Raw genomic sequence first — 27,785 nt, 5'->3', positions numbered from 1 at the left:
CATACGTCCGTCAATCTAGTGAACACTCCAGGCACCGCCATCTCACATCTTTTCATTATATATATTCATCATAAAGAAGTACCGCCATCCAGCGAACATTCCAATGTCTAAACGAGAGGTGGCACGGCCGGATTAGAGGAGAGCCGAACGTGCGCACTTTCTTACGGCCTACGCTTCGTGTCGAGTTGGCACCTTTCACCGCCTCTAGTTCATGGCACTGCGGCTTAACCCTCGCTAAACCTTGCTAAAACCAAGGAAGTTACGCCCAGCCGTGGCCACCCGTGGCCACGGCTGGGCGTAACGTGGCCACCCTTTCTGATCAGATAGTACTCAAAGTGCGTCCTTCAGATACTAGTTTTGTTTAGTAAGCATCAAATTCAAGGCAAATTTTATTGGAGATTAAGTCTTTTTATATATAATTAAAGTGCGAGGGTTTCTTCCTCAATTCAAATTGCGCGTATGCCGCTCCTCTAGTCCGGTCGTGGAGGCGACTACGTACTACTACGACACTACTACAACATACATCGCGGACGCACGACTCGCGGCTTGAGAAGCTTCGCTTCTGAAAAATGCTTTGCAATTAAAATGGAGGTGGGCCGGGCAGGTAGTGCGTAGGCAGAATAACCACTGGTAACTAAGGGTAACTGATTGTATTCCAGAGATGGCAAACGCATGAGGGGGACACAGAAAATTAGGGGAACAGATGAGAGTAAGAAGTTTGCTGGTATAACGCGGTAGCAGAAATTTCACGACCGGGTGGAACACCAGAGAGGTTCTTGCCCTGCAGTAGCGTAGCCACGCTGATGATGATGAATACTACTTGGGTAGATGAGTGAGGCGCCCCAGCCGAGGTTTAAGAGAATTTTATTTCTAGATATACCTTACATAGCTTTTGTAAACACAGAAAGATAGACGACAATGATGATCCTGCGTATGCAAAGTGCAAGCTGTTATCTACAGGGAAAATAACATATTTGCGTATGCAGTGGTGTACAATGCGAAAATTGTACGACAGGAACGGGACATTCATGAACTTCGAGATGATGAAACTTATATAAACAGTAAAGGCTGCATGTACGTACAAACATGGGGGTCTTTCACAATGTAAGGTGATGTTTTTGCGTCCACCTGAGAGGACAGTTTGCTCTAGTGCTCAAGAACAACATTTCACAAAAAGGAGATGTTCCAAATAAAGAAAAGGAGAATTCACACTGTAGTTTCACAGTGGTACAAGCTCTAGCCAACCTCCCCAGTAGGAGAGGAAAGGCATGGACACTCTGTTGTTTTGTACAATGATGAATCGCGTACACCAGCGTCGGAGGAAAGCCTCCTCTCCCGAAATAACTAGTTCTTCATTGAGATACATAAGCATTACGTTTCTTAACCGATGTAGAAGAGGAAACATGGCTCTCTGAGGGCGTGCCCTTAGGTGAACCAGTCTCCTCCGCCTCCATAAGACGAAGGCTCCGATAGTCATTAAATGTTCGACAAAGTTATCCCTTTGGCAAGACTTCCACTGAATATTCATTTGGAACATACTGGTAAGTATACGCCGAAAAGTGCGTGCTACTACGCATTCATGAAAGACATGGTTCAGCGTTTCGACGCGGCCGCATTGCGGACATGCGGCGCAGGGCGCCACGCCCGACGCCGCAAAGCGGTCGGCCGTCGGTAAAGCCTCCCGTTCCCATTGGGCACTTTAGATCACGGACTTCAGAGGGGGAGGGACGTGTTTGTAAAAGCCCGACGTCTTTTCGCACGGCAGTGGGCAGTGTTTGTTTAGAAAAAAATTTATTGCCACAAACGTCAATAATACTCAACAGAACATTTCCGCCTTAGACATACTCTAACGATGATGACAAGACAGACGTCATTTACATGAACATGGATATGAGATGACGTTGAAAGAACATGTACATTCGATGGTTCACACAAACACAACCACAAAATACTTCAAGGTAAACAAGAGACAAATAAAACATAAATATGTACATTTTGCATATTTACATGTTGGCATGCCATTTCTGCCGGCGCATCGACAGATCAGCCTACTAATACCAGGCCGGCCGAAAGACAAGTTTCACTCGTCCGTCATAGACCGACACGAAAGGGCAAGACCAGTGCCGAAGAAATTTCTCTTCACCGAGGAAGAAGAGCGCCTCCGACAAAACAGACAGCAGCTCCGAGTACAATCGTTCTAGGATCGGGTAGAGCGCGCGGCGGCGGCGGCGGCGGCCAGCTGCAACCGCCTCGCAGCGGTTGCGCCAGAGGCAGAAAGCGCCGGCAACAATGAGAAGACAAGCGAAGCGGCCTCGCGAACAACGCCCAGAAGAAACGAAGCGATTTACTCTGAGGCACTGAAATCCGGCATGTACGGCTCTCCAAAAAACGCGAGCAATGATACAATGCCTCAGAAAATGCTGATTTGTTTCCCGAAGGGAGCAGTTCGGACATGTTGCTGACTGGACTATTCTGCACCTTTCGAGGCGGTCGAGAGTGGGAAGTACACCCCATCCCAGGCGCCACATGAAGTCCCGAAGGTGTCCAGGCAGAAAAGAAGCTGTTAGGGAGCTCCAAGACACCCGTCTAGAGCGCGCACGGTGGGCTGGCGGGACCAACGGAAGCAACAAAGCAGCAGTTGTCTCAACTATGTGGTTGTTCAAAACATCTATGCCAGGACAGCTCGACTTGACATGGCGAAAAAATGCAACAGTTGTTGCATAAAACGCAGGAAGTGTTATTGACTGTGGCCCCCTGTTAAGTTGCACATTGGGCATCAAATGGCGAAGGTGAGTACCCAGAAAGTAATATGCAAGCGTTCGTGCGGGAGATTCCTCCCCTTGCACTAGGCGCAAAAGGAAACGCAGCGCCAGCAGCCGACAGCGTATGGACACTGAAGGGAAAGCAAAGCCTCCTTGAGCACGCTGCTGTCCCAGTGCCGCGCGAGAGACCAACTCAGTGCCGCCTGACCAAAAAAGGGAACACAAAGCAGACTGCAGTGATCGCACGATACGTAAAGATGGTTGCACGACGTGAGAAAGGTACCAAATGCGACCGCAAAATACAGTCTGCGCAAGGTACCTCCGCTCAAGAAGCGGGAAGTCAAAATCCCGTGCATCCTGAATTTTCAATCTTACTTCCTCGAGAGCGTTTAACCAAACAGATTCGCAAATGCCGTAGTGGTTGTATAAAATACCTAAAATACGAAGGGACGCGGCCGGCTGAATGGGAACACCGGCGCTAAGCCTGGAGTTTGGAGAGCCAATGAAGAAATACCGTGATTTGGAGATGTTCGACGCTGCACCTGAAATGTCGCCATACTGGGAAAATACATGCAGGCTGCGTGAAAGGCTATCTTCATCTGAAAGGTACAAGGTTGTATCATCAGCGAAAGCTGTGACTTTCACGACACCGCTACCAGGAAGCGCAAGACCCCGGACACGTGAATCCGCGTCAAGAGCACGCAAGTATGGCTCAAGGCTGAGGACAAATAGCACAGGAGACAATAGACATCCCTGACGGACCCCACGTGTTATGGAAAAGGCGGCACTTTCCCAACCATCCAGAACTAGTGTGCTTTTCAGACCAGTGTACGTATTTTTAATCATTTCCACAAACGAATGAGAAAAGCCGCAGGCTGTGAGCACATTAAAGATATACGCGTGCTCTAGTCGGTCAAACGCTTTTTCCTGGTCCAAAGACACAAGGATACCACGCGCAGATCGCGACAAAGTATAAGCTATGATATCCCGTGTGGTATATGACAAGCTGTGTATTTCTCGTCCAAGCACTGTTGAAGTCTGGAGATGACCTACTAGGGTGTTCAACAGACCCCTCAAACGTTGAACGGCTACCGCCGCGAATATCTTATAGTCAACGTTGAGGAGCGTGATAGGTCTCCAATCTTCAGGATTAACAGAGGAAGCATCACCCTTTGCAATAAGCACAATGCGTCCACTTCTTAACAGGACGAGGAACGACAGGAACATACCGACAGTTGCCGTTGGTATCGTTCCTCAGGAACGTACTTTAACACCCTGCAAGATTCACTGCTTGCGCGGCATCTTGCCGTCTGCGTGTAGGGATAGTGCCAAAGTATGAACTGTCGTGAGCGGAGAGTGGCGGAGCGCAGAACTGGTTAAATCGGGCTTTTATATCAGCGGCAGTAATTGAGCCATTTGCATAGCCCCACGTTGATAGCAGCAAACGAGCGATGAAGAATGGTGTAGTGAGAAGTATTGATGAAACACTCAAAGCGTCAAAGCCGCCGACGAATGTGGCGTTCTATTTTTTCCCATTAAATAAAGAAAAAAGTTCTGCCTTCGGACAGTGTAAATCTAAGCGCGCTAATGTATGTGATTGTCTAACGACATCATGTGGTGTCATAAGTCATCGCTAGACATGAAGTACGCAGTCGGGGAGCCTGATCATAATCATCACCATTTCTTTTTATTCGTGTCTTTGTTCACTCGATCATCTGTTCAAATGACTTGGATGACGCATACAACTACTGCCACTACTGTCGTGACAGCGATGGCACCCCTAGACAGATTAAAAAAGCTTCGCTCCAAATGTTTCGTTGATCTCTAGCGACTCCTTACCTCTGTGTTGAGCAGGCCGGGACCTCGGTGGTTCATTCGTCTCGTTGTCCATGTGGACCTCGGACACCATGTTGCACGGCACGAAACCAATGCGGCCGTTGCACTCTCCTTTGTAGAATCCATCCTGGTCCTTGCCGCCGTAGATCTGGAAAGGGGCGGTCATCTCATGGCGAAATCTCAGCCGGTTATGCATTTCCGGCCAAACGCGTTTCAGCATTGCCAAAACATTGTGCGGCAACCAGGCGGCGTATCACGACGTACATTCTGTTTCTTAGTTTTCGCTTTTGGGGACAGCACAGTTCGTTCATGATTCAGGGAGAGTTCGTTCATATCATCATTTTTGTGAGGCGCTGCGCCTCACAGAAATGGTGGTGCGCCTGAACGATGTGGGTAAATACCTAACTGGAGCATAATTACATGTTCCAATAGAGACGCATTGGTAATCGTGTAGCCACAAAACTATTTTTTGTGGGCACTGGTTCCATGTTCTTGTCCCTCTCTCGTTGAGGAGAACGAGTTCTCTTGCACGCATTTTCTCACCCTCCTCCACGGTATTCCTCTCTGAACTGTTTTTGAGCTCTTCGTGGTGAACCTTCTCCACTCCGTTAGCCGCTTGTGTGGCAGCTTTCTATGTCCTGGTTGTCATTTAAAAAAGAAAGTGATAATTTTACGTTATATATACGAAGGGATCTTTGATTGCATTATGCGGAAGTTATAGTTGCACTTGGCATAGATTAACATTGACTGCTTACAGCAACAATATATGATCACGTTTGTCAGAAATCTTGAGCTTAATGATGAGCACGTAAACTCATACGCGGCATTTACATTGCATACGTGTGTCTCGCCTTCCTAAGCAAAAAAACAAATGTGCCGGCGGGATCTGAACTGCGTCTTGCAGCGCACAAAATACACATGAACGGAGCAGAAATAGACATCAAAAACGTCGGTTGTGTCATTTTTTACTCCATCTATGTTTTTCATGTGAGCCGGAACATGTATCATACCACAGTAATATCATAATCCTGACTTCCGTACACGTCTCAAGATTATTTAGCTAAATATCAGGTAATGCATACGGCGAGGGGTTGATGAAGCTTGCCTCGACGAAGCATGGACGTGCCTGCGTGAATAGAGACCCACGAGAGAAAAGACCCGCACAAAAACATTCACTTCGGTACTTCCACTCCATAATAATCCAACTCGTCCCCAAACGTGTTGACGAAGGTCATACCTTGATGAGGTCCCCTTCCTGGAAAGGCAACTCCTCGTCGGCAGTGTCCGGATTGGGCGACATGGTCTGCGGGTCGTAGTCGAACAGCGCAACGAACCAGCGCACCCTAGGTTGCCGCTGGCCGCCGCTGCCACGCCCAGTTCCTGACTGGCGACCGTAAGTGCCCCTGGCCGGAGGCGGCTCGTCATCCACCATCGGACGCATAGCCCTCGAGGGCGGCGTCGGCGACGTCGGCCTAGGTCGTTCCTGGTACGCCATGCCGCCGCCGTGCTGGTCGACTCCTCCCCGAGGTCCTCCTCCTCCGCCGCCATGATATCGGCCGGGTACCTGGTGCCTGGCCGCTGGACGGGGCGCGCCGCCCCGCGGTCCCATGTCGTACTTGGCGAACTCCTCCTCTGAGTAGTTGTCCACCACGCCGAGGCCTCCTCCCTCACTGTCCTTGGCCATGTCTGTTCGCGGAATACATTGCAGCGTTATATCCTTAGGTAAAACGCCCTTTCACTCCCCGTCTATGTGTTACACAATGCTACTTCGGGTGTAGGAGAAATAAGCAATCTTTCTTTTTCCCCTGAATCACTAGCATAGTGCAACGGAAACGTGCACAAGCATACGCAGGACCAGGGCTGTTCTTTGTCGTCATGTCCAGGTTCAATGTGTATACTGTCAACGCTAGTTCAGTGCCTAACAGTCCGTGTTTTCGTTGCACGGTTTTACTTGTGGGTATGTACGCGCCCATTGGCTCGCATTTCGACGTTTCCAAGTTACAGAGTGACTAGCACGTCTTATGCAAATATGACACGTTATTGACTTGTTGAGGGTTACCAGGGCAACTGCAACTCATTCAGAAGCTTACCGAGAAACTAATAACTGGTTCCAATAGCGGACTGTTCTGGATCCCTACAGAACACACCAGAATGGGCATATGACCATCGAACATGGTTTGTTATAGACCGCTTTAAGACCTGCACCAGTAATAGACATTCAGTCGAAAAAAGTTCGATCCTCAAGAATTTACGCAACCAGTAAACGTTCTGTACTGTTACTGGGCAGGCCTGCTTACCCAACGCAAAGAAAATATTGTCAATAAATGTGACTCGTTATAAGGACACCAATGTTAGGGTGCATTGTTTTAGGGGCGAAGCTCTATATACCGTGGGTCGTGCGTCCGCGATGTACGTATGTAGTAGTAGTAGTAGTAGTAGTAGTAGTAGTAGTAGTAGTAGTAGTAGTAGTAGTAGTAGTAGTAGTAGTAGTCATCATCGTCGTCGTCGTCGTCGTCGTCGTCGTCGTAGTAGTAGTAGTAGTAGTAGTAGTAGTAGTAGTAGTGGTAGTAGTAGTAGTAGTAGTAGTAGTAGTAGTAGTAGTAGTAGTAGTAGTAGTAGTAGTAGTAGTAGGTGGCCACCTATCGCTTAGTCCTTGCAATGTCCGCTGGATGGCGGTACTTTTATATGGTGAATATATGATGAAAAGATGCGAGATGGCGGTGCTTGGAGTGTTCACTAGATGGACGGACAGACGCACGGACGGACAGACAGACGAGCACTCGAAAGGATAGACATAAAGACATATATATACAAGGACGGACACATGGACGAATGAACGGACGCATAGATGGACGCGCGTACGGACAGACGGACGCACACACGGACGGACAGACGGATGGACGAACGAAGCAAAAACAAACGGACAGACGGAAGCGCGGACAGACTGACAGACGCTTCGCCCTACTCATCATCATTCAGTACGTGGATATGCTGTGGTTTTTTTAAATAGCAGTATAGCTGAACGCGCAAAAAAACAAAGGCAGAGTGAGGCGATGAGAACATGAGCTCTTCCAAAATGCCTGTATTGTCATGACCTCACTCTCTCCTTGTTTGTGTGCGCTTAAGTGTTCTGCTATCACTCATTATGATGAGCGGACGGAGTGATGGTTGGTCTATCGAAAGCGGCTGGTGGTGAAATAGAGCGGCGGGTGGCATTTTAACAACCTGTGGGGGACCCACGGTCGGCACTCACCCATAGGCATGCCCGAAGGGCCGTAGTAGGGGTAGATCTCTTTGTCGCTGAGTGCGTCCTCCGGCTCGATGATGAGCTGGCCGGCCGAGTTTCTCTTCTCGCTACGCCTGACGCCATGGTGGTGTACACCACCGACCCCCTGGTGCATCGGCTGCTGGGTCATCTGTCGCCGTTGCGCCACGGGTGGCTGTTGGGGCGCCGGTTGATGCATATTAACCTGCTGCTGGTACTGTGGGTGACCACCGGTTTGGTGCATCTGGTGCATCTGATGGTGGTGTGTAGTAGAAAGAGATGGTTTAATTAAAGTATGTCAACTTTATGGTTTGCTCGCTTGATTGAAACACTTCTCACTTCGAACGAAAGTGCACGAGGAGCGCGATGATTATGGTGATATAAAGCGGGGAGAGAAAATTTTCTGGTGCAAAAATAACAATTATTCTTTAAAATGACTTACTGGTAAACAGGCGCGCTAGTCCGAGGAGCATCAATGTAGAGCCAGCGCCCGAAAGCAAAGAAGTGGACTTGCACTCATAGGGAAACAACTATATAAAATCGAGTCGCATTACTCCGCAGTTATGGCTACAAGGGTCCAGCGCTTTCATTAAACGTATGTCGCCTATGCACTGAGCAGACTATTTCGTAAAAAAATTACCCTTCATTTTATCCATTCTATTTCTTTCGTTCACACGAAACCAGCGTTGGCTGGAGAAAAACGTTCATAAGTACAATTTGTAATGAAACAGCGATCTGTGTGCATTATGGATCTAAAAATAACTCAGTAGAAAGTTTTTAAAAGGAACATCTACAAGATTACCCATGCAACGAAGGATTCCACACGTCGCAGTAACAATGGAAGCGTTAAAGTTTGTGACTTTTTCGACAAGGTGACCTGTAGAGCGAAGTATCTTGGAGGTACAGAGCACACATGTGTGAAAGAGCTTCACCTTTAGATATTTTCTGCAGTTCAGCGAGCTGTAAGATAAGCTATGGGCATTTCAAGGCGAAACTCGCGGCATTAATTTTACCTGGTGATGTTGTGGCTGAGTGTGATGCATGACGGGTTGCTGTTGTTGCTGCATGTTCTGTTGCTGCTGCTGGGGCTGTTGGTGGTGATGGTGATGGTGATGATGATGCTTCCTCCCACCAGGTCCCTGAACGCCTCGCGAACCGCGAGCTCCACGGTGACCCAGCTGGAAAAAAAAAGAAAAAAGGAAGCGAAAAAGCTGTTCTGAGAATCATGATGAGATAGCCTAAACAGAGCTGTGTTGCTCTAACACTACACACGTAATGATGCAGTATGTACACCTCAAATATTTAGGACGGCTGAGCTGGTACAACAATGTTTAATTTTTTCTTTCTCGGATACTACAAGCTCCCAAAACATTTTCGGTCAGTGCATATTGTAATGTTATTGAATACTTGAACGTTAGTGAATACACGAACAAAAAAAATGAATGTCACAAGACATTAAAGTGCATGTTTTCCGAAAGGGAGTTGCCTATGACCGGTGTAATTTCGTTAAAGTCTCTGATTGCTTTTTTACCCCATCTTTTTGATCTTTAGATCTCCCACATTCTTTGTCCTAAAACTTGTTAATTTCGAGAACGCTAAAACTGAGACGCCAGAGTTCATGAACATATGACACAACATGAGGTTGACTTCCTTGGAGACGCCTATGACATCTGCAGTGATTCCTCGACAATATGCGATTCTGCCGTGGATACCGTTATGTGTGTCCCGTGTGTTGCATTTAACATTCTTTCTGTGTTTACTCTTCCATGCATCTGAGAATCGCTCCACTCCTACAGAAAATTCCTAACCCTCAAAGCATAATATTTTGTTTTGAGATATGGTTATCTGTTTGCAACCTTATATATGCAGCCCAGAATTACGCTGCATAAATCATGATTGACTTCAAAAGTTCAGGAGCATAAACCTCTGGGAAATGTTTTAGTGCGAAAACTGCTCGTAAGAGCGAATCCCAGCCCAGTGCTATAATATTGATATTCGCGAATGCGTCTGAGAAAGTTTCCAAGCAGCCAGCTACGAACTGTTTAGCAAAAATAGATTAAATTAGCCGCGTTTCAAGGTTACTTTAACAACAATCGATGCCCAAAATTAGCAACACATGTAGCTTACTTTTTCGTATAGAAGAGAACCGCAGTCGTGCCATAAAAGGCAACTGGAGACGGGTATTTCGCAAATCCCTGCCGAATGACATCAATGTACACTACACTCGAGATACTGTCACTTATCCTAGACAGTGCCCTGCTTGGAATAAGGCACAGCATGATGCCAGGACAATATGAACTTGTTATACTATATGCGCGGGTGCGAGCGCTACAAAATCTGATCTGTATGCCTAGTGCTCACAGTCCATTTTTGCCATGCGTGCATTGGGACGCAAACACAACACCAACACACACGGACTTGAACGGTACAAATCGTCACGAGTGCCAGTAGTGCGTTGGCACGACGGTATACACACACACCGAGCGCGCTCTTCTGCTCCACTCACCTCGCCGTTCTCCATCATCTCGTCCTCGAGTTCCTCCACAATGTCGGACAACTCCGAGTGGTTCTCTTCGACGCGTTCCGCCGACTGCGCAGCAAACAGTGGGAGGGACAGTTAGGGCGATATTTCGCTTCCGCGAGTCGCGCACGCATGAGAAGCTCGCGGAGAGCAATCGAGGCAATCACTACGCTCCAACTGACCATCTCCGCGAACGACATATACTACTCTTCACATAGGCAGCTCGAAGAAGCCTGATACGGGTACGGGTACAAGTACCGGTACGTGTACAAGTACGGATATGGGTACAAGAACGGGTACGGGTTCAAGGATGGGTACGGGCACCAGTACGGGTTCGGGTACAGGTACAAGCAGGTTGCCAGGATGGGAACAGGTGATACAGGTACAAAGACGGCTATGGATATGAGGACATTACAAGGATTAGTTAAACAATGTGAATGGATACAAGTAGAGTACAAGGAGAGTACGAGTACAGGCACACGTACGGTACAAGTACGGGTATGGGTACAGGTATGAAGGAGGGTACCCAATGACGTCTATGAGAAGTAGTCGCCGTCGGTGAAACTGAGAGCGCCTTTTGCGTGCCTATAAGAGAAGAAACAATCCAGAAATAGAGGCCTCTTTGTCGAAATAATAGCTCGTTTACAACGTTTTAAGTGAAGCCCCATGTATCATCGTTGCATGCAACATACGGTGTCTCAACTTGCCACGCGTAGCGTGTTTGATTTGATGTACTTAACATCATCGAGAAAGTTAAAACTTTCACACATATTATATTAATTCTTTTCTCGCATTTTTTACTTGTTCCAATCAAAACAGTGGAACGAAGACAGCAGTGGCGTTAACAATTACAGAGATGAGCAAATGCATTTCGAACTAAAAGCAACATAGTACATACAGCAATGGTCGCTGGCTTGGTTGTATAAACTTAAAGGACCATCGGCAATTTAGAAGAAACGAAGTATACGCTGCCCCGATCAAAATGAAGAAGGATACTCTTGGGCTGTGAATATTAATTCCACTGGAGCCTTCCTAAATCACTGTTTCACTGGGCCGCTGACAAGAACCAAGCCTAATACAACTGTGCAGCCGTCCACTTCAGCCAACGTAAATACGGACACGACCAACGGCGCTTGTTTCATCGCGTCTCTAGCTGAACAACTTTGTGAACGAAAAACAACATGACCCGCTTTTACTGCAATGTACTAATCGAGAGAGTGAGGCTTTATAACAGGGTTCACGCTTTACTCACACTTTTGAGATGTACACTTGTCAAAGTGGACAACAAATATCAGCATACACAAAGACGCACACAACTCATTACACGTGCCAATCATATGCAAATGTGAGACAACCAATGCAACACAGAGGACGAGTAAAATCGTATCAGAGATTATTTACTGGCAGTTGCAGTGTTTCACAAGTGAAGCATGCACAGGTAGCAAAGAACATACGTATATGATTGGGAACGTTGATGCGCTTATCACAGCTTCGAATACAAGAACACAAACAGCTATAGTGAATAGGAGCAAGATGAGACGCTCAGACGTTTTTTCCGCTGCATGATCTGCTTTCGCGATGGACCAACTCTACTTCGACAGCACAGGTCGTCAGCGCTTGACAATAAATCGTGATACAACACAACGAACTTCCATTGACGTTCAGCTGTAGCCCGTGAAGCCATTTTACTTAAGCTATCGTGGCTTTGAATAACTACAGAATGCTCACGTCATCATGTGTTACCCTGAACGGCTTCAAGTACTATCAAAACGCGTCGAGATATACCGTGAACACAGCACTCAGATCTACACATGAGTTTGTGTGTCGTTATAATGAGGTACTAGCAAACAGATTGACTAAAGAAAACAGTCAACAATGTTTCGGAATGTACCTGCCCCTCAAAAAGCATGGGATCTAAAGTTCACATCACACAATGTTCACCACTTATAAGCTTAGCATGATTGACGGAGAGTTGATAACGGTTCGGTATGTGTATACCCTATCATCCGTAGAGTCCGTGATTGGGAAGACAATGCGACATTCCGGGGTTACCACGGTGCGGTATGCAAGAGGCAACGCAGACCTCAGAGATATGTCCAGCTCTTGACGTGTTGATACATGGTTCAGCAGTTATCACAGCGGAAGCAAACTCGCGGAAGCGCATAACATAAAGGGATGTATACGAGCTAAGAAATTGGCAAAGAAAGCACGAGGCTGAATATGTAGACCGCTAGGCTGGTTGTGTTCTCGAATGTTTGTCGCAGTTACCGACGGACCCTAGCCAACGCTCTGCTATAGCATTTAGTGGGCGCGAGAACACCACCATAGAGCAGTTGCGGGCAAAAGAGTGACCACTGCTTGATGCAAGAAGATCTCGCCATAAACGAAGTGCCGGTGAGTCTGTCACAGATGAAACAACACAGTGCAAACGTGAGAACGACACCGACGCGCAACAAATACAGCGGAAAACACATAACTCCTTATGTCTGGCACGTTTCTCTCTTCTACATTCATTTTTCAATCAACCGCATCTGAGCGCCCCATACTTCGAGTAGAGGAGGCACCACCTCTACTTCGAGCAGCGCCGTCTAGAAGTAGAAGGGGCGTTGGTGGCATTCGAAGCACGGACATGTGAAATTAATAGCCCGATTCAAAATGACGATACACTGCAGCTCCGAGTGCGCACTTCAAAACACGTCTTATCATTCAGTAAGTTTTTTTTTGCAGTTTTTATACAACCACTATCTCGATGAGTCGAAATATTCAGAGGCTAGACAGGTCGTCTATTTTCTTTCATGAGATAGCTCATGAGATAGCTTTATACCGAGGGAACGAAAATACTATGGCTACCTAGGAACCATAGTGCACTTTAGTGTACCCTGCAAGATACAAACATCACAGAGACAGGGTGCGCCTTCAATCGAGCGCACTCGGATCGAAATTGTCGACCTCGATTGACCTCTTGTACTTTCCAGAATGACGCTGTTGATATATAGGCTGACGTTGTTGATATATATTCAGTACCGGGGATGTATGTCTGTACTTTATTGTGACATGTACTGCATGCTTCCGTACGCAAGCGGAAGGGAAATCTGCAGTTTGCGTTACCAAATCTAAAGATCGTTACTGATACCGATGTAGTGACCAGGGATGTGGTCGGATCTAGCATTTTGGGGATTAAAATAAACTCTGTTCACCCAGTCCCGCCACAGTAACTTTGACTCCGTAATTTTTCGCTTCACTAAGCAGATTCCACATCGCCATCGACTCGACACGTTCTTAGATCACCAAAGTAGAGAAACGTGTATATATGTACGCCTAAACATCCATAAATAACACAGTACGTTGACAGGTTAGTTGGCGCTTGCCATTGGTAACTTAGCGAAACCGAACGACGAAAAAAAGACGACGACACACAACATTTCTCTCCACCGACCTGTGGTCAGAGGGTAGCGCTGTATCGTATCATCATCGTTTAGTTGCGTTTAAAGGTTATTATGGACTATATCAATGAGTGAGGTGGTATAGCCAACTGCGCCTCCCGAACTTGAAAATGGAAAACACAGAATCTGCGAAAAATACCAACAACAATAACAACAAAACAAGGAAGTGCATCGAGCATGTACAAAGTGCCCAGATTGGTGCGTCGATCAGGACTGCACAAGTGCACCATAGAAGACATTTGCGGTCATAGAGAACCAATCGCCGTTCACTACGACAGAGTTGTATACGGCGACTGTATTTGTGGCACAAGGGAAAATCAGACGGGCATAGGTACACAGCCACCATCTCAGAGGACGACGACGACCAGTCAGCACCGTAGTATGCATATTTGCACGTCCACGTGTACCTTAGTCTGTTGGGCGTCGAAAGCGCGCGCCCGGCGCTTGACTCGTCGCAGCAGAGCTGCCGTCTCCGTCTCCGACTCTGAGTCGCTACCGTCCGAGTTCTGACACAAACATCACGTGACACACACAGCGACACAAAGGATGGAAGGAAACAGAGAGAAAAAAAGAAAAAGAGCATACGAAGAGGTAAGCAAAACACGGGGAAAGCTTTCTTAGTCGTTTTGTACAGCTTCTTAAGAGGCACCAAAAAGAAAAAAAGAATTATTTTTTATTACGCTTTTGTAATTTCAAAAAACACTGCGTGTGCCACGAGAACGCGCTTGCTAAGCGAAAAAAAAACATGCGAAAATTGCGAGTGACGACAACACATAGAAAGTGCCGCAACAAGCGCAATGAGATCATGGATTTTTACGGTGTCTACTGCGGCCTACGAGTTTCTTCGTAAAAGCGAACTACGTTGACCTCTAAGACAAAACATTCTAAAGTTCCCAGGTGGTACCGAGCTAACAAGCGAATAACCATTGCAACCCCCCCCCCCCCAAAAAAAAAAAAACCGGTGCTACTTTCGCCAGAAAGATCATTATAGCAGAAATTGAATAACCTTTCCCTCTTGAAAATTGTTTTAATCAAGGTAAATAAAATGTTCCTCGAACCCGAAGGGGAGTCGATAGAAAAATTACTCTACTTATACTGCGAAACGAGAATCTACGCAAATACAATCGAAAGCACTAACTCAGTATTAACATCTTCTCTGAGGCAGTCTCCATTCTACTAAATGCACCATTTCTAGTTCCTTATTTATTACCTTTTGTTGTTGATTTTTTCAAGGTGATTTTCCCAAGCCGATCGCCAAAGTACACAAATTTCATAGACAAACACGCTATATTAGAACGAAAACTCGCCATGGGTCAACGTAGTTACCACCGGAGAAAAGGATATAAGCTCTAAAAACGCGATCAGCGATCAGGCTAGCGATCGAGCCCGCCTGACGCGATCAACTCAACGACGTCATCAAGCGGCTGTACCAGTCTGTTTTACGCAACGCACAGTGAACTCCCTCAGCCCACGAGCCCGATGAAGCAATCGACGCCTTCCAGTCTGGCGAGTCTTACGCAATGTGTGACAACCTCACTCCTTCTTGGGCGCAACCCAGCGCAGCGGCTCCGGATTTGATGATCATGACGTAGCCCAGCGGTGGGTCCGCATTGGAGGATTCTGACATCACGGCCAGTGGAGTTTCTGGTTGGAAGTTGATGACGCAAAGGTCCACCCGGTGCCTATAAAAAAAGCCAAGCGGTGCATCTCGAGCCGCTGACCTATGCGTCAGAGAGCAGCCAACGTATTCGTTAGAGAAGACCCATCAGTTTACGGGCGTACCTTTTCCACGTCGAAGTAAACGTTGCTTTGGGCAATAAACCCGTCAACTAACCGGTGAAAATGCGCGAGTGCATATCTATTCACGTTAGACAAGCGGGCGTCCAGATCGGCAATGCCTGCTGCGAGCTTTACTGCCTGGAGCATGGCATTCAGCCAGACGGCCAGATGCCCAGTGACAAGACGATCGGCGGAGGTGACGACTCCTTCAACACTTTCTTCAGCGAGACCGGAGCCGGCAAGCACGTGCCCTGCGCTGTATACGTCGACCTCGAACCCACGGTTGTCGACGAAGTCCGTACCGGCACCTACAGGCAGCTGTTCCACCCCGAGCAGCTGATCACTGGCAAGGAGGATGCAGCAAACAACTATGCTCGCGGCCACTACACAATCGGCAAGGAGATTGTGGATCTGGTGCTGGACAGGATCAGGAAGCTGGCAGACCAGTGCACGGGACTGCAGGGTTTCCTCATCTTTCAGAGCTTTGGAGGTGGCACCGGCTTGGGCTTCACCTCGCTTCTCTTGGAGCGTCTCTTGGTGGACTACGGCAAGAAGTCCAAGCTCGAGTTTGCCATCTACCCAGCCCCACAGGTCTCTACAGCAGTCGTGGAACCCTACAACTCCATTCTCACTACTCACACCACTCTCGAGCATTCAGACTGTGCTTTCATGGTTGACAACGAGGCCATATATGACATATGCCAGCGAAACCTCGACATTGAAAGGCCCACCTACACGAATCTCAACAGGCTCATCGGCCAGATCGTTCCCTATATCACCGCCTCTCTGCGGTTCGATGGTGCCCTGAACGTCGACCTGACGGAGTTCCAGACCAACTTGGTGCCCCACCCTCGAATCCACTTCCCCCTCGTCGCTTATGCTCCTGTCATCTCTGCCGAGGAGGCCTCCCTTGACATCTCGGCTCTTCAAGTCTATAAGGTGTCGGCTCCAGTGCCGAATTTGTAACGCCTCTATTTCTATGCTATACATAAACCTCGCCTTAACTCACCATCGTCTTGTCCGCTCGTCTATCAGCTCTGCGCAGAAGCAGTCGCGAGCTGAGAAACACACGCTACCAAACGGCTGGTGACCTTGGCGGCGAGTTTCGGAGCAGTGGCGCCTTCCGAACCGTGTTGGCGTCGCGCCTTCGTAACAACGCTGAAAGTCACTGAAGTTCGCTAAGAAATGCTTCGCATTTAAAAACGACAAAATTGGCGAAATTTAGAACAGTAACAGCCAGGATTACCTGTAGTTACCCAACATATATTTCGCTGCTACAACATCCCCACTGCCCGTAGCAATCCTCTGCAAGTCCCGGCCAGTCCTACAAGCGCTGCTGCAGCCATACCAAGCCAGGGTCAACTAGGCCATGGCTTCACGCCAAACTACTAGCCAACCGAACCACTGATGCTAGCGTCTGTCCCTCCACTACCTTCCTTGAATAGCTGGGATCGACTCGGCAACGACTGCGGCAGCCGATAAAAACGGCTCACAATGACATGTGTGTGGCAAGCGGCAAACCACCACCATCCCTACAGCAAGACCGGCTTGGAAAGACGTGAGCGGCGGTTGGTGTTTCACCTGAGGATGGCCTGTGGCGCACGTGTCGCTGCTTATCACTTGCATGTCGCAGAAGCGGCAACTACGAAAAACTGGAGCATATCGTTTCCTCCTGCCATGCTCTGGTCAATGAACGATGCATAATGGTGAGCCCCTATCACCTTGTTGGTCTCTTTGAGACAACTGCGGGCGACTTTTCCCCCTAAGGTCGAAGATACCGGCCCTGCGAGCGTTCCTCAAGTTTGCGGTTCCTGCAGACCTCGCCGCCCCGCAGTCGTACGCTTTGCCCTCCTGCTCCCAGCGACACTGACGAGATACCATATTACCATGATACTATCTCGTTCCACCTATCTTTCCTTCTTCTTATCTTTACTTCTCATTCGTTTTAGGGGCGAAGCTCCTTATAGCGGCACCCGTTTGTCGCTCGTAGTCGCAGATGCAGTCGTAGTGTGTAACCAGTCTTACATTTGGCCTCCAAGATGGTGCCGGTGAGAGATTTCTTCTGTGCGTTGTTGAAAAATAAAAAATTCGCAGCGTGCGCGTCAACGAAAAGCCGAATGCTCCCGTCTCTCATTCCCCCTTAGCAGCCATTGGCATGTACATTGAGCACTATCTGACAAGAAAGGGTTGCTACGTTATACTCGCTGGGCATAACCTCCTTGGTTTGAGAAAGGTTTAGCGAGCGTTAATTGGGCCGCAGTGCCACGAATACAGTGAACTAGTATATACCATGAACTCGAGGTGGTTAAAGCTGGGAAGTAGACACAATGCGCAAGCCGTAAGAAAGTGTGCGTGTGCCACCTCTCGTTTAGTCCTTAGAATGTCCGCAGGATGGCGGTGCATATGCGGATTTTATGATGAGAAGATGCTAGATGGTGGTACTTGGAGCTGGAGCGTTGAATAGATGGACGAACGGGCACACAGACAGATGCATGGACGGACTCACGGATGGCTGCACCGACGGATGGACGCATGGACGGACGCAGGGGCGGATGCATGGACGAGCGCAGGCACGGACGCACAGATGAACGTGCGGACGCCCGAACAGACGCACGCACGGACGGGCGATTGGACGCACGGACGGTCACACAGAAGGACGCATGGATGGGCGGAAGCAAGAACGAATGTACGGACGGATGTTTCGCGCTACTCTACATCATTCACTCCGTGCATATGCTGCCATTTTCTTTTATATTCCAAGGAGGCTTCATATTTTTCTTCCTCAACCACTTTCTCTTCAATAGCTCTACTTTTTTTAGCATTGCGCATTTCGCACAAATTATGCTGAATATTTTTTGACTTGTCAATAACTGCAACTAGCAATTCTGAGCTTGCAAAATAAATTCAAAAAAGGACACGCGGAGGAAGCGAAGTGTTTGCCAAGATTGCAAGATTTCTTGCATTCAGTGTTAACTTCAATAATTACGGCAAAATAAATATTTGAGTGCGCAGAACTAGTACGAGGGCTTCTTAGACACAACTAACAACTAAATACTACCGTAGGCGTCATTACACCGCAACTGTTTCTTTTTCGTGAATTTAGCGAGACGGCCCAGTGCTCTCCCATAGCTGAGTACGAAGTACTCGAAGTCGGTAAACATTTTTTTCTAAACACATGAATCTGAGCGTTATAAAACTGGCGGGACGGCTTCTAGCTCTCCCATAGTAGAGTACCACGTGCCAGAAACCGTTGAACACTTTTTCTAAGCAAACATGTTTGAGCTTGGTAGTTCTAGCTTGCTGAAAGGATCTCACAAAGTCACATACCCTCTTTCCTATTAATAGCTAGGCTGGCGATAGACTGGAGACTGAATTCGATCGTGAGAAATGTTGTCGAACTTCTCCAGGTCTAACCAAGGATGACTCCGGTATCTACCATGCTCCGGTCGAGGATCTGATGCTTTATCAGCTTCATGGCGTGCTGAAGATCGGAGGGTGCCTCTCACAAGAGGTCACCCTCGGTTCTTGCGGCACGCCTCAGGGCTCAGTTATTTCGCAAAAATTGTTTAACATCGTGATGAACGAGCTCCTCAAGGAATTCAACAAGATTTGAAAAACTAATCATACCATTTAAGCAGATGATATATAAATCCGGTGCACCAACGGGAGCGATGTCCAAGTTGAGGAAGCCATGCAGCGTGAAATCGATGTGACCGAACGTTTCCTCCGTCCAATCAAACTCAGGTTCTCCCCATCGCAATCGGAACTATTGCTCTACAAAAAAAAAAAACGACCTCGAGGCAGCGGCCACCGTGACTGGAAGCTTCCGTCCCAAAGTGAAATACGGCTTTTCACTGGTGACGGGTGTCCAGTGCCCAGAGTAGACTCGCTCCGAATATCGGGCATGTACATCGACTCTGACAATGATAACGGAGCCGCACTCGCACAGATCACTACCAAAACGGCAAGCGCTCTCGGTCTCAACCGGAGGATCACCAACACACACCAGGGAATCAATGAAGACAATCTTATCCGCAACATGTACACGCTTTCATGCTCTGCTAGCTTTCGTAGTCGGCGGCCATGTATAATTGGAATGTTGCAGAGACGAGTAAGCTCTATTACCTCATAATAAAGATCTTCAAGCTCGCCCTCGGCTTGCCTGTAAACACTCGCACTGAAAACCTGTTCAAGCTTAGTGTTCACAATACGCTCGACTAGATAATCGAGGCGCAAGAGCGCTCATGGCTGCTCAAGCTTTCCGGAACCAAATCGGGCCGCAAAATAATATTCGACGATTTGGGTTTCAATTCTGTTGACCAGTGCCCCGATTTCATGCAGATTCCCAGAGACATCAGGCCTAAACTGCACATCGCATCCATTCCTCGCAATATGCGCCCTGCGCACAACGTCGGTCGAAGTAGGGCCAGGGGTAGAGCTCTGCTTGAGCACGTCCGTAGTAAGTAAGGCCAGTGATGCAAGCTTTATGGATTATGTACCATATGTCCTACAAGAGGCATTCGCTGTTCCCATCGTCGACTGAAATTCCCGGCTCACTTGCTGCATCACGGTACGCACATCGAAGGCTGTGATAGCCGAACAGGTTGAAATCGCGCTGGCTGTGCCAGATAGTCTCAGAGAGTTAATATACAGCGACTCCAAGGCGCCTATGAAGGCGCACAAAACCAGGATGGTCGCCCCTCACGCTCTCCGCAATCTCCAAAGCGTCAAGAGTATCACGCCCCACTCTCTCACTTTCATTCCCGCTCACCTGGGATCTACCGCTAACCCTAACGAGGGTGAACGCGAGACCATGCGAAGACTCACTGACTACGCCATCTCCACAGTCCCTCACGGGCAACCCTTACTTACGTTCAACGAAATAACAAGACACTTCTATCTATCAATACGAATATTCCACCTCGCACAGCCTGCCTTGTGCAGGGTGTTACCCTTAGACTGTTACGAGCCAGTGCGTATCCTAACCCTGCGGTTCTTCATTCCATCTACCCTGAACAGTATCCCAGTGCGGACTGTCCGGCCTGTAGACTATTAGCAACATTCAACCATACGTTGTCGGAATGTGAAGCCATCGGCTTCGCCTTCAGCGAGGACAGGAGGGCAGCGCTCTTGTGCAGTCCCAAACACAACGATCAAACCCTAAGCCGTTCAGAGTGCTCGTGTTCGGGCCGCAAAGGTCGGCTTGGCGGTCCCTATGTGGAATTAGCAGGGTGGCGCGGGGCCTCCCCTGCGTATTCTCTGGACCAAAATAAAGTTTTAATCAATCAATCAATTTGATCACCTTGCCAACCTTGGAAGTTTCATCTGTACATATCGGGACGGCTCTCTTTTCTCCCATAGTTGAGTATGAAGTACTCGGAATCATTAAGTACTTTTTTCTAAGCATATCAAGGACAGTCCTTCAAGTTCTCGCACGGGAATGATTTGATCTGTTTTAGGAGCTTGCTCCTTTTGCTGCGGGGTCCTCTCTCGTCATGCTGGGGGGGTCCACTCTCGTGTACACTACTGCTCATTGCTCGCGCTAGCAGCGCAGCTGTGCTCTTCGTTTCAAGAGCGCTAACCAGATGGCGCGCCGCCGCTTCGGCGACTATAGGGTTCCTCAATGCGCGCGCCCCCTGGAGGGTGGAGCCACTATTTCAAGAGGTGAGCAGGGCCTCCGAGATTGCGAGCGCGCGGCGTGACGCGCGCCCGCAATCTCGGAGGTCATGGTGTGAGTGCCGCCTTCCGATCGGCGGCCGCCATTCGGCTCTCCCCGTCTCGTCGCGGCTGGTTGAGCGAGACACGTGCGCGGCGTTTTCTCGGGCAAAATGCCCGGGTGTTGCATGCCGCAGTGCGCAAACCACTCGCGAAATGGCTGCAGAATGTTCAGATTCCCGAAAGATCCAAAAAAGGCGACTGTTGTGGCTTGTAAAGATCAAGCGCGACAAGTGGCGATCCAAGGACCGTTTGTTTTTGAGCAGCGTAAGTTTTGCCATATCAGCATTTAGAGAGTTATAACGTACAGCGCTGTCCCACGGGCACTTTCAATCGCGTTAAAGCGTGAAGTCATTGACTTTCACGCCAGGTGCAGAAGGTCGCCAATCACTGTTGAGAAATATAACTCCGATCGGGCTTAATTGCGATCACCAGTGCACCGGGTGCAATACACGTTAATTTGCATGAAGTGTACGTGCGTATTACACTCGCTAATTTCGGATAGCACCAAATGCGTCATTCTTAATCGCTTCTTGTACACAAGCTGCAATTGCGCGAAGATGTGCGCCTACGTTGTGCGCTTGTTGCTGCCAGCGTCTTTAGCTATTTCTTCTAGAGGTAAAGCCCCTTACCACACGTTGATCGTATGTCCCGCGTCGTCGTAGTCGTAGTAGCCAGTTTCATCGCATCGCACTGCATGTCAATAAAAACGGTGTCGCAGCATATCGATGGAGTGAATGATGATGAGTGGGGCGAAGCGTTCGTCAGTCCGTCGATGCCTCCGTGCGTCCGTTCTTCCATCTGTCCATGCGTCCGTTCATCTGTGCGTCCGTCTGTTCCTTCGTCCGTTCATTCGTCCGTGCGTCCGTCCCCCGTCTGTGCGTCTGTCCGCCCATCCGTGCGTTAGTTCCCAACGCGTAAGACATGAAATGCGCTTTAAAGCTAGTATGCATCAGCCAGCTTTTGCGCATGCCAGCGAACTCTAGTTACGAAAATGATGACTCACAGTACCTGGTTGACATGATTTCTCAAGAGAAAATAGAGTGTGGTAGAGATGCTGAAGAAGAAATTGGTGATGAGGAAATTCTTTTCATTCAAGCGTTGACTTCAATAGAGTGCAGCATTTTGCACCATATAGGTGGATTTGTTGTGAAAAAAATCTTGAAGAAAACGAACTGTGGGCAGTGCAGGGCTGCAATGAAGGGCTTGGTGAGCCATTAACACGCATATTTAACTGCACTGAAAAATGTGAGGATGCTGACACCCCTCTTGAACTTGTTTGCGCCGCGTGGCACACGTGTCTCACACAGAAGCCGTATTTCAGGGAGTGACAACTATTCAGCGATATGCGGCGTTGTGTTCGCGAGCGGTGATCCCCACTATCATCATCATGGTTGGCAGAGCGGTAGTACCGGCAGTGACCCCTGGCGGAAGGCAAGCCTTTACAGGGGGTGTCAGCATCCCCACAAGCAGTATGTTTAGGATGGTGAAAACTTGAGCTATCCGAGCAGTGAGGTTATCAGCTCGCTCACATTCTGTGAAGAAAACTGAATCCCATCCTGGACATACAGCCTGTTCCCCCTGAAGTCCTCTCTCAAGGCTGTAACTAAATATTTAATCAAAAGGGCGAAGCGCAGCGTGCAGGCATGCCAGCAACACAATGGTTTTCTGGGGAAAAAATGTTGATATCAAGCACGAGTAATTAAGGCTGCGCATTCACCTGCGCCAGCTCGAAACAACGAGAACTAGTGGAAGTGGAAGCAAGACAAGTGCTGCGGTTAACTTGCAGTGAGTTATAGTGGTTGTTTTTGAAGTATATACAATTCATAATCCGAATTAAGCTGCGACATCCGAAATTACCGAATATTATAAAATTTGCTTGCTCATTGTTATAAAGTCGTGTGGTCGCTTCTCTTTAACGATATCAATGAACACTTTTAAAAAATGCTAATTTAAAATATATTCCTATAGAAAACACGGTAAACTTGGTTTGATAGTCAATGTCTGCCTGCGAGCCGTGATTTATTGCCATAAAAGCCACATGTAGATCAACATATAGTATGATACGTTTTCAACAATTTTTCGCCAATCTGCTGTTTGCAGTAAGATACAAGAGATGAAAACAAGATAAAGTACCCTGTGCGTTGCAGGGCGTGGTCTGAAAATGAGGTAGCTAATGAATAGTTCAAAAACAATATACGAAAATAAGGTACGCAATCATAGTTTCATGGGCGAAGCTTCTAAAGCCAAGGGTTTGTCCATCCATGTCTGTGACTGGTTCGTAATCACCTAGTTATAGGACTGACTCAGTATGCGGCGCTAGTGTGCGTGAGAGACAGACAGATGCACGGACGGATGGGCGTACGGAAGCAAGAACGAAGGGACGGACGATAGCATGGACGGACGCACGTTTCGCCCCCACTCATCATGAATGATGATGAGTGGGGCGAAGCGTTCGTCCGTCCGTGCTATGCTGTGCTCCGTAGATATGCTGGACGGATGGACCCATGGACGGACGCACGTACGGACGCACGGACGGACGCACGAACGGACACCTCGCCCCACACGTCATCATTCACTCCGTAGATACGCTGTGATTTTTCTCTTTTCTCACAACAGCACGCATCTTTTATTATTTTTTTTCAGCCAGCTGGCAAACGGCAAACTGCTTTTACACTTTTGTGGAAGGCACACAACACAGATACATTGAAAGGTCATGTGACTTAGGTGCGTGTGTTTAACACCTTTAGCCTATATAAATAGTTACCGACTAGTCATAAATGACGCTAATTGAAGGTATGAACGCGGTTGGCGTCGACGGTATTTTTCTGCTGCGAGCAACTACAGCTGCTAATGTCGCTTTAAAATGAAAACTAGAGACTAGAATTCTAAGACCTTCACACTGCCGATGCGAAAACTTTGTATTTCTCTCATGTGGTTTGAGTACCACACGTTTGACGCAAGAAACTTTGCATGCAGCCGTGCAACACTCGTTGTCTGTCCATCGTGACAATAGGCGGCTTGCGGGGAAGGCATCGTAATGGCGGACTCTGTAGCAGACGACGCGGTAGCCTCGACCCTCCACGGCGAGGGATGGGGGCGCGCGCATCGAGGAACCCTATTGGCAACTATACTCTGTTTCACTGCTTTGGTTCAGCACTGCCAAAGCTACGGGGTGTAAGAAAGCCACACGCTTGCGTAGCGAAACTTCGTCGTCCTCGGCGGGATTCAATGGCTGCCGCTACATGGAGAGGCACTGACACCAACTTTTCCAAGGTGATGTTGCTCTTGCATACGAGTCTCCTGTACATAGACACGCCTGTCTAAGAACTTCTTTCTCTGGGGACTACCACCCCACTCGGCTAAAGAAGAAGCAGTGAAAGATTAGCCTAGGCCTCATCAGAAGCGTGCAAGCCGAAACCGGCCATCATGAAAACACAAAAACAAAGGAACGTGTTGTAGGAGACTGCAAAGTGTCTCGTGTTTTTAATATATATATATATATATATATATATATATATATATATATATATATATATATATATATATATATATGGATGAAATAGATGATCAGAGTTTCTTCCGGCTACCGTAAATAAAAGTTATAAACTTCGAGAATAGTGCAGTATAGGAAACAAAGCAATAAAATATTTATTTAATCCTAACAGTTTCGGCTGGTGGACCAGCCTTCTTCAGAGGATGTAAGTGAAATGATACAAGTTCCCGTAGCAGAGGGTCACCCTCACAGTTTAAAGACCCTGCAAAAAAAAAAAGAGAAAAAGACAAACGGGCGAACGAGGTAGCAACAGACAACAAGAAGCAGAAGAAGGAGAGGAACTAGAAAGGAGCGACGGAGAGCTGCTCGTTTCCGGCGGCTCTCCGTCGCTCCTTTCTAGTTCCTCTCCTTCTTCTGCTTCTTGTTGTCTGTTGCTACATCGTTCGCCCGCTTGTCTTTTTCTCTTTTTTTTGGAGGGTCTTTAAACTGTGAGGGTGACCCTCTGCTACGGGAACTTGTATCATTTCACTTACATCCTCTGAAGAAGGCTGGTCCACCAGCCGAAACTGTTAGGATTAAATCAATATTTTATTGCTTTGTTTCCTATACTGCACTATTCTCGAAGTTTATAACTATATATATATATATATATATATATATATATATATATATATATATATATATATATATATATATATATATATATATATATATATATATATATATATATATATTGGCGTAGTCTACAGAGGACCACATATGCTCATTTACACAAATCATTTCTAAACACGCACGTGAGTCTTTGGCGAGGAAGCACTTTGCCACTATCACACATGACCTAAGTCTCCCTCGAGAGACCTGTCTCGATCGACTCTGGGGCACGCTATATGACCCTGAGAAGCTAGCTGGCGACCCTTTGTCAGACTCGGCGAGGAGCGGTGGCTAGGAGGGTAAGGTGCTTTAATCTGCCTATCGATTTGGTTAAAGTTTATATCTACAAGTATTGAGTACGCACCTTGGACGTCCGGGTGGGGTGCACGTACTCGTCGGGCACGACGACGGGCAGCGAGTCGACGGAGAGCGAGTCGCCCGCCCGCGTGCGCACCGTGATGGCACGCGTGTGCAACGGCAGCAGGGACGCCACGTCCAGAAGGGCGTGGTCACCTGCAGAACACACCACAACGCACTCACTCCTTTGTAAGCTTTCTCGTTTGATCTTGACACGTAAAAGCGATCGGAAGCATGTTACATTCTTTTGTAGCACTTGAAGCCGCAAGACTGCTGCGCACTTGGCAGTGCCTCGGGTTACGTGCATTCAGGGATCCAGCTGCTTACAACACATAACAGGCCGCTCAGGGAGAGACACATTAGTTTCCCTCGACGCTCTCAGTGGTATGCAACGTTTCTGCCCCTCTCCACAGAAGCTTTTTAAACCACATGTGGTGTTGCGCTATATATCTGCGGGATCGACCTCTCTTAGGAGGATCGACGACGTCAGTTGATTAGATATTCACGTGACGTCATAGCATGTCGTCACAATGACATAACTTGATGAAATGATGCGACCTGATCACTCGCTCCGAGGTCACGTGGGTTTTTGGACAGTGAGCAAGTAGCTTTTCCATAAATTGCTACCGACTATATATATAATAGCCCAAGCTAGTGCCCTCCTAAGTTAATAAGGTTGGCCGTCTACCTGCCTCTATAGTTCTGTGCAAGCCACGTACCGGTGGGTGAATCGACCTCGGTGACCTTCTTGCCGGCTGCATAGACGGCGTATCCGGTGACGGCGGCCCCGTTGGAGGTGCCCAACGCGTTGATGGTGACTGGAAGCCAGGTGACTAGCACGGTGCCTTCTTGTGGACCCGCCTCCACCTGGACGTCCACCGGCGGGTCCGGAATGCCTGCGTAGTTCCACAAGCATTTGGCAACGAGAAGTGCCCTGACCCCAGCCATGTACTACAAGTAAACGCGATGTCATGTTGAAATATGACATCGAAAACATGACATCCGTGGCCGCTAAAATGATGCGGCGTACTTTGAGAAAGGAATTTGTGCGCAGACAGAGGGAGACGACGAGGGAGACGACAGAGGGAGACGACAGAGTACAGAGGGAGACGACGCGGCTTGCGCAGGCGTCGTCGTCTCTGTCTATGGTGCGCTGTGTTGTCTGCGCAATCCTCCGCTTCTGAAACAATGAAAAAAACTAACTCGTAAAAGTGCGATACGACGTACATTAGTGCGCAAAACTATACGGACCATTACGGACGATTGTGTCCGTATACTTTTGCTCTTTGAGCCATCTAGTGGCGAGCTGTCTGCTGTCAAGAGCATTTCGCTGATGAACTCTGTCAGAGTAATGCTTGCCACAGCTATTTCAGCAAAGCAGTGCTCTCGAAAGCAGACGGCTCCTAACCAGATGGCGTAAATGGCGATTTCCGCTCGCGCTTCCGTGGTCCGTATACTTTTGTTCACGGAAGTACACCAACCAGTCTGGCAACGCTAGTTTTCAGTTTTTGTGACCACCAGATAGCATGCTCGCCCACCGCGGTGCTGTTGTGGCTATGGTGCTGCTTCTACGGCAGCGGTACATGCTGACTCTAAGGTTGCGGAAAGAATTCAGGCCGAATTTCGCTGTGGGCAAAATGTTGGACGCCAGCGTTCTTGGACTTCTTAAAAAAAAAAAACTTGTGTGGCTGAAATTGTCTCGGCCCTTGACTACGGCGCCTCTCACAGTCATATCTTGGTGTTGGGACATAAAAGCCTAACATTTATTGGTAATATATAAGTATATATTCCGGCATAGCTAGCTTTAAGAACACGCTTTGCGACGAAAAGAAAAACGAGCCAGTGGTCGATTTTTAGATAAATGAACGTAAGCAAGTCCGAATGACAATTATTTCGTCACATTACAAATACACGGCGGTGAGGCTAGGCCTCCCTGTCCCTACTTAGGAATGGCCCGCAA

General features: G+C 48.0%; 2 protein-coding genes across 7 annotated transcripts in view; one reads left to right on the top strand and one right to left on the bottom strand.

Annotated features, from left to right (window-relative positions):
* Rbp (RIMS binding protein) overlaps positions 1-27,785 on the bottom strand; it is a 419,392-nt gene that overhangs the window by 34,666 nt on the left and 356,941 nt on the right. For all 6 annotated transcript variants that reach the window (XM_075889336.1, XM_075889331.1, XM_075889334.1 and 3 more), the window contains 7 exons: positions 26,545-26,721; positions 25,833-25,981; positions 10,370-10,453; positions 8,877-9,041; positions 7,852-8,116; positions 5,836-6,284; positions 4,602-4,746 (listed from right to left, as the gene is read on the bottom strand). In XM_075889336.1, coding sequence (XP_075745451.1) covers positions 4,602-4,746; positions 5,836-6,284; positions 7,852-8,116; positions 8,877-9,041; positions 10,370-10,453; positions 25,833-25,981; positions 26,545-26,721 — 1,434 coding nt within the window. The remainder of the gene's footprint in view (positions 1-4,601; positions 4,747-5,835; positions 6,285-7,851; positions 8,117-8,876; positions 9,042-10,369; positions 10,454-25,832; positions 25,982-26,544; positions 26,722-27,785) is intronic.
* Positions 15,620-16,572, top strand: LOC142802629 (tubulin alpha-1 chain-like). The gene has a single exon (XM_075887613.1). It carries the CDS (start codon positions 15,670-15,672, stop codon positions 16,570-16,572), a length of 903 nt encoding a protein of 300 aa, XP_075743728.1. The 5' UTR covers positions 15,620-15,669.

The sequence above is a fragment of the Rhipicephalus microplus genome, chromosome 3, assembly GCF_043290135.1.
Source record: "Rhipicephalus microplus isolate Deutch F79 chromosome 3, USDA_Rmic, whole genome shotgun sequence".
NCBI classification, from domain to species: domain Eukaryota; kingdom Metazoa; phylum Arthropoda; class Arachnida; order Ixodida; family Ixodidae; genus Rhipicephalus; species Rhipicephalus microplus.
Note: the sequence above shows the minus strand (reverse complement) of the source record. Positions and strands in the feature narration are given on the sequence as shown.

Excerpts from the sequence above, each read along its gene's own strand:
- LOC142802629 (XM_075887613.1), top strand. The coding sequence starts at position 15,670 with ATGCGCGAGTGCATATCTATTCACGTTAGACAAGCGGGCGTCCAGATC.